Below are 6,763 nucleotides of genomic sequence, written 5' to 3' on the forward strand. Positions count from 1 at the left end.
CAGGTGTGCTCCCACCTGGGCCCGTGCAGGTGTCACATGTGTGTCTGTAGTGACAAGGACATAGGAACACTCCGTGCAGGAGGAGTGAAACTCGCCTCCTCCCACAGGGTGCCGACGCGCAGAACACACACACTTCACACGGCGTGCTCTATGCTCTCCTTCAGGCACAACACGGCAGACATCATCTCCCTTTGCTAAAACACACACGTGTGAAGAAGAAAGGGCTTCCCTTCTGGACTTTCACAGGAGTGTGGGCCTTCAATGAAAAAGAAGATAAAACTGAGGCATTATGGACCCTACTTACTGATTTACACTCACAGACCTAGAAAATGTTTTGCCTTCCCCACCACCTTGTTGAATGCGCCCTTGACCTCCTTGTTCCTCAGGCTGTAGACCACGGGGTTCAGCATGGGGATGACCATGGTGTAGAACACGGACGCCATCTTGTCCGTGTCCAGCGAGTGGCTGGAGCTGGGCTGCAGGTACATGAAGATGAGAGTTCCAAAGAAGATGGTGACTGCAGTGAAGTGGGAGAGGCAGGTAGACAGAGCCTTCTGGTGCCCTGCAGCTGAGCGCATCTTGAGGATGCTGATAAAAATGAACATGTAGGACACCAAGATAACAAGGAGTGAGGAGCAGATAACAAAGCTGGCCGCATAAACAAGAACCATCTCGCTGAAATGTGTGTCAGAGCAAGAGAGAAGCATGACCGCTGGAACATCACAGAAAAAGTGATGGACCTCTCTGGACTTACAGAAGGAGAGACTGAATGTGTCCCCAGTGTGGATGCAGGCATTCATGAAGCCACCAATGTAGCAGGCCAAGGTCAGGCACACACACACACTTGTGGTCATGGTGGTGGTGTAGTGTAAGGGTTTGCACACCGCGGCATAGCGGTCATAAGCCATGGCGGCCAGCAGGAAAGTTTCTGCCGAGGCAAAGGCTGCAAACATGAACATCTGAGCCGCACAGGCCTTGTAGGAGATGACCGTGTTTCCCATCAAGAGCCCAGCTACAACTGTGGGAGTGACAGCAGAGGAGTAAAAGACGTCCACCAGGGACAGGTTCCCGAGGAAGAAGTACATGGGGGTGTGCAGACGCGGGTCCCAGAGTATCAACGTGATCATCCCCAGGTTCCCCAGCATATTGATGAGGTAGATGACAAGGAACATTACAAGGAGAGGGACTTGTAGCTCTGGGGCGCTGGTCAGGCCTAGCAGGATGAACTCTGTCACTTCTGTCCTGTTCTCCATCCACGTTATTTGGGAAACAAGAGGTGCCCTGCAGCAAAGATAATAAGGATCAGAGCATTAAATGTAAAGAAACTACATGAAATAAAAATGCTCGCCCACTCCAGGCGTTACTCCACTAAAGGGCTAGCGTGCATTTCAAGACTTTCCATCACTAAGGCATGAATTGAATATTGAATGAAGGGTCATCAGAGAATCACTTTCCATTTTAAATATATATATTTATGGACTGAGATTTTTTAAACTTAATAAATTATCTATCATGTGACAAAGCCAAGCCTACACAGACTACTAAATGATGTTCTAGAGAGGGAGTAAATTGATCACAGCCCCATAAATGAGAATGGAAAGAACCCGCCAGATAGGGCAAACAAACAGAAGAAAATAAGAGGTATACAATAGTAGTCTTTTAGTTATTCTTTTGTGTTCAGCAGCAGAATATTTTCATCAGCACACCCTACAAATGGACTTCTCTTCCACTTGATGAGTCATGATTCCACCTGAGTCTACAGGGTGGATTTCAAAGAAATAGCTGTAGCTCTGTTCCACAAGTGACGCCTAGCCACCAGTAACTGTCACGGTCATTATGCATGTCCACAACACACTAGAACTTTGTGCGATATCCTATCCTCAAACAGTTAGAAGTGCTGGTCATTTACTTGCCATTCCAGTATTTATCTTATGTTTTACTCTTAGCACTTCTTTGCTATCACGAAAACTTTTCTTAGTTCAATTGTTTTGAAACATTTAATTTTCTGAATATTGTTTAATCTTAATTTTTGTTCTAAGATTTATACTGTATCTTTGACTTACAATTTATTTAAAAGACATTGTATGATATCTTTTCCTAGTATTAGAAACTTTAAAAAATATATTTCCATTTTCTGTTGACTTAAAAAAAACAAAACAAAAAAAACAGAGGTTTGTACCTATGTTGTTTATTTATTATTTCTTGCCTATATCTTGTAATATGAGAAACTACTTCGGCAGTAACAATACACAATGTACTAACCATTGTTACTCTCCTAAAATCTTGTTTTGAGATTTTGTACCATCGTTTTTTTTCTTTAAAATAAAAATAACTGATGTAAAAAATATCTTAAATTAGAAGTATATTTAATAACTACAAAAAAATAAAAATAAAAAAATAAATTATCTGTCATGGTAAATTCATCATCTTTTCCCCTGTTAGATAATTCAGAATTCTTCTATCACTAAGGTTCAGTGTTCCTCAGACACTTTCCTATTTTGTCCCGATTCCTCAACAGCTTTATAAAACGAGAAGCTTCTAGATTCTCTTAGGCTGAAGGGCAAGAGGTTGAGGAGCATATTTGTGTGTACTTAAGTCTCAGGAACAGTAAATGACGGAAGCATAGTCCTGGGCAGAATTGTTACAAATTCTATGCACTAAACAGAATTTTAAATGGAATTGCAAGTTACAATTATTTGTCTCCGCTGGCCCCCGTTTGCTGTTGGTATTTCTGAGTGACTTATCTAAGAGACCCGGCCCCCGCGTGTGGCAGCACTGGGGCAGGGGGGTTGGATGACCAGCAGGGTGCTCTGCCCCGTCACAGCCCCACCGCAGAGGACCTGCGAACTTCTCAGGCTAACCCACCTCCTGGAATGAGATTTTCTTCATTGACGAAATTAACATGACAGTGACCTTACCTCGAAGTATTCTTCCGAGGGTTGAATAAAATAATTTAGTTTTTAAAACAGTCAGGTGCTATGTGTGACGCAGAGCCCGGCGGCCCACCTGGTCTGTGACTCGGGATGCAAGGATGGCCTGCTCGTAGCCTGAGACAGGGGAGAGGCAGCAGCTGGGGCACGGGGCCTCGGTCCTGAAATCTCGCCCTCCACCCGAGTCGCCTCCTTTCCACCCGAGTCTCCGCGGCTTCAGGTGCGCTCCAGCCTCGCGCGCAGGGCTCTCCCCAGCTGGCTGGCGGCCGCGCTAACTTCATGGCGCTGTGACTGTGCTAACCTCTTGCTTGAGATCTGCGTCTCAGCTTGATCCGAAGAGTCCTTGTCACTACCGTCCCTTCGTCGCTGAATCTCACATATTAAGGGTTGAAGGGTCATGGTCTGTGGGTTGCTGTGAGCCCCAAAACCTATTTTCTTGAAAAGTCTGAGAGGAGGCGTAGTGCTTGAGTCCCTCCTAATGCAGCAGCAGTACTACTTACAAGCGGAGCTGTTCGAGCCGTGGGCTCCTTGGGCACATTCACGTCCTGCCTTCCGCTGCCTCTGGCACTTCTCCGCTCCGCTCCCGAGTCCACCTGCCAGGCTCGCCCACAGGACGCAGCACACAGCCAGCCTTAGTGCTTCGCTCTACAACATGGCCTGACAGTTGTCTGTAGCCGCGCGTCCCTGGGTGGCTGCGCGTGCACAGAGGAGCGCTGCTGTTTCCTGCAGCATGGTGAGCGCAGTTGGTTAGGGGTGGAGCTAAGGGCTGCTGGAAAGTTCCAGGCAGAGAAGGGACACGCTAGACGCGGTACATAAGCCCCGTCTCCTAAAGGCCTTGCTGTTAGCCACATCACTGTGCGCTAGGATAGGTCTACCAATAAAGCTAAAGATGAGCTTTTGGAATTGAGGGGAAACATTAAAATGAAACCGACCCTGCCAATTCACGTAGGTGCCTTTTTAATAAAGATGAGGATCATTTTGCTCCTTTTCTGTGTCCTTTACCTCCCTGAAAACAGCTGACATGAAAACATCAAATCACCTTTCTGGGCAATTAGAGCCTCACCTATAGTGATTTTAGGTGCTCATTTTAGTGAACAGCACAAGGATGTTTCATAAGTACTTTAAAGTCTCTAATGATGGAATTTAATATACAGCTTTGTTTCAGGGACCTGAAAAATTGTTCAAAGCCTCTATCTTCACACCCAAATAACTCATAGTAGTTACGTTCCCACTGTTTTTCCCGGACCACAGGTGTCACTAGCATCGTAGCGTGGCTGTGGAAGCTTACCCTGCTTCTTGAGCCGAAGTATTCAGAACAGTGAGTGTGAAATCACAACTTCTTCCACTGACTAGTGCATCAGGAATTTCCAGCAGCTTTCTTGAAGGTAACCGTCAACAGGCTCACAGGTCTGGAAGCCAGCAAAGAACTATGGGAAAAATGTGCACTCAGGCCAGAACCTGCCCTTCCCTTCCTCCTGGCTTGTGAAGTATGTTTCCATCCACGTAATTGAGAGTTGTGTTTGTAAATTTCAAGTGAAGGCAGGTGCACGAAATAACTTGAAAACTGGTTACCTCTCTGAGGTCAGTCAGTGCAAGTTTTCTCTTGGATATTTTCGTTAGCCATGGGTGCAGATTCCCATTGAATCTTTTTAGTTCTCAAGAAAGCCTGGGTGTACTAATGAGCGTAAACACTCAGATGAATCAGTGTTGACCAGGGTCCCAGCAGTAGTCTAGTCTTGTTACAGTAATATCACCTGGCTTCATGTCAGACTTCAGAGGCTACACGAGGGACCAGGAGGGACAGTGCCACACAGCTCTCTGGGGAAGTTCCCGCAAGGGCATCTGCAGCTCCCTGTCCTGCTTTTCTAAGGCAAAAGCAATTAAACTCTGTGTTGGATCAAGTTCAATATTTTGAATGTTCGCATATACATTTGCATCATTTGCTGTTATGTCTTGTTTTGTCACTTTTAATTGGTGCATGACTTACAAATAATAACATGTATCCACATTAGAATAAAGCTCTACAAACGTGGTCAAATGTGTGTTCATGTCTCTACTGTCATGGTCCCCTCTAGTTAATCTGTATGAAGCCTCTTCGCAGGCAAATCCCTCTCTCACCCACAGAACTTCACAAATTCTCCACTTTTATTGATTATTTTTACAGAGTACCCTGAACAAAAATCCTAGACTATGCAGGCATTGGCTCTGTGACCTTGGCCCCAGAGGACTGGTCCTGGGGTCCAGTCTTGCCAGTACCTCTATCTGTAGTGATCGCTTTGAGGGAACCCTCATGCACCATTGTACGTGCTGCACACAGCACTTCCCCTTTCTTCCTGTGAAGCAGGGGCTGGGCAGATGGCTCAGTTGAATAAGCGCTTGCCTGGCAAGTGCAAGGGCCTGAGTTCGCTCCCCGGTTCTGCAAAAAGAAAAAAAAGAATCCTCCTCTTTTGAAGCAGCTCCCTAACAAAATATTTTCCTTCAGTTTTGCTCATTTTCTTCTCTCTCTGTCTCTCTCTGTGTGTCTCTCTGTCTGTCTGTCTCTCCCCCCTGTGTGTGTGTGTGTGTGTGTGTGTGTGTGTGTGTGTGTGTACATAGTAATACTATGAAACTCTTTCTGGGAAGCTGGTATTTCATGATACCAATGTTAGACAAAAACACCAATGAATAAAATCTACAGGCCAACATCCCTTTCAACATACGTGCAACAATACTAAAGATGCTACTAAATCCAATTCGCCAGCATAGTAACATAATTGTAAGCTGTTACTCTATAGCATTTATTTGAAGCAGGTAACAGGGCTTCAAGGTATGAAAATCAGTCACTATCCAAATTAGGCACAATGAAAATGTTACCATTTCATTGGTGCAGGGCATTTCCCAAAATTTTACATTTTTTCATAGTAAAAATAACTCAGAAAACTTGGAATTGAAGTAAATGTCCATAAACTAGAATGATTATTTATGAAAACCCCTAGATAACATTGTACTCTACAGTGACAAATCTAAAACTTCCCACATGGCCAGGCATGGTGGCTCAGGCCTGTGATCCTGGCACTCGGGAGGTTGAGACAGGAGAGTCACTGCAAGCTCCAGGCCAGCCTGATCTACATCGAGAGACCGTGTTTTACAGAAATAAACACTTACTTCCACATAAGGTCAAATAAAGAAGAAGTAGCATGTCACCATAGTTGTTTAAAGCTGTACCAGAAACTTTATTCAGACCAATTAGAGGAAAATATAAATTTTTTTAAAATCTAAGCAAAACAGCAGAACTAAGACTATAACTACACTTACATATGATTTTATATACAAAAATTCTTTAAAGAGATTTTAAAAATCTATTAACTATAGTCTCACTACTAACTAATAGTCTTACCCAGAAAGGTGATAGGATTCAAGATCCCTGAATAAAATCCAATTGTTTCAACACACTGCTAATAAATAATTATTAAAAATCAAAATAATTTCATTTAGAACAGCATTAAAATGAATCAGACACCCTGTAGTAAGTTTAGCTGAGGGTATGTGAAACTTCTCTTTGAAAGATCCATACAGAAAGTTGCAAAACTTTAAATTTTTAAATAAATGGAAAAATGTTCTACTTATGGATTGAAACAGCATTAAGTGACAACACATGCACAGCGACATGTATGGATGATGAAACTGGCATCAGCATTCAGACGAAGTGTCGGAGAAACAGAAAATGCACTCTAAAGATATTCATTAGACTACAAAGGACTCTCCCCAGCCAAAATCGTCTTGACAGAAAGAATAAAGTAGGGTGACTCACGCTTTCTCATTCCCAATTTTTTTTTTTTTTTTTTTTTTTTTTT

The 6,763-nt window shown here is 43.7% G+C and overlaps 1 protein-coding gene across 1 annotated transcript; it reads right to left on the reverse strand.

Annotated features, from left to right (window-relative positions):
- Positions 1 to 314: 314 nt before the first annotated feature.
- Positions 315 to 1,256, reverse strand: LOC101575021 (olfactory receptor 5B3-like). The gene has a single exon (XM_004645866.2). It carries the CDS (start codon positions 1,251 to 1,253, stop codon positions 315 to 317), a length of 939 nt encoding a protein of 312 aa, XP_004645923.1. The 5' UTR covers positions 1,254 to 1,256.
- Positions 1,257 to 6,763: the final 5,507 nt, after the last annotated feature.

This window comes from Octodon degus, unplaced genomic scaffold (genome assembly GCF_000260255.1).
Source record: "Octodon degus isolate 3935 unplaced genomic scaffold, OctDeg1.0 scaffold00239, whole genome shotgun sequence".
NCBI lineage: Eukaryota > Metazoa > Chordata > Mammalia > Rodentia > Octodontidae > Octodon > Octodon degus.

What these genes read in the sequence shown, in the direction of transcription:
- LOC101575021 (XM_004645866.2), bottom strand. Translation starts at nt 1,253, where the DNA reads ATGGAGAACAGGACAGAAGTGACAGAGTTCATCCTGCTAGGCCTGACC.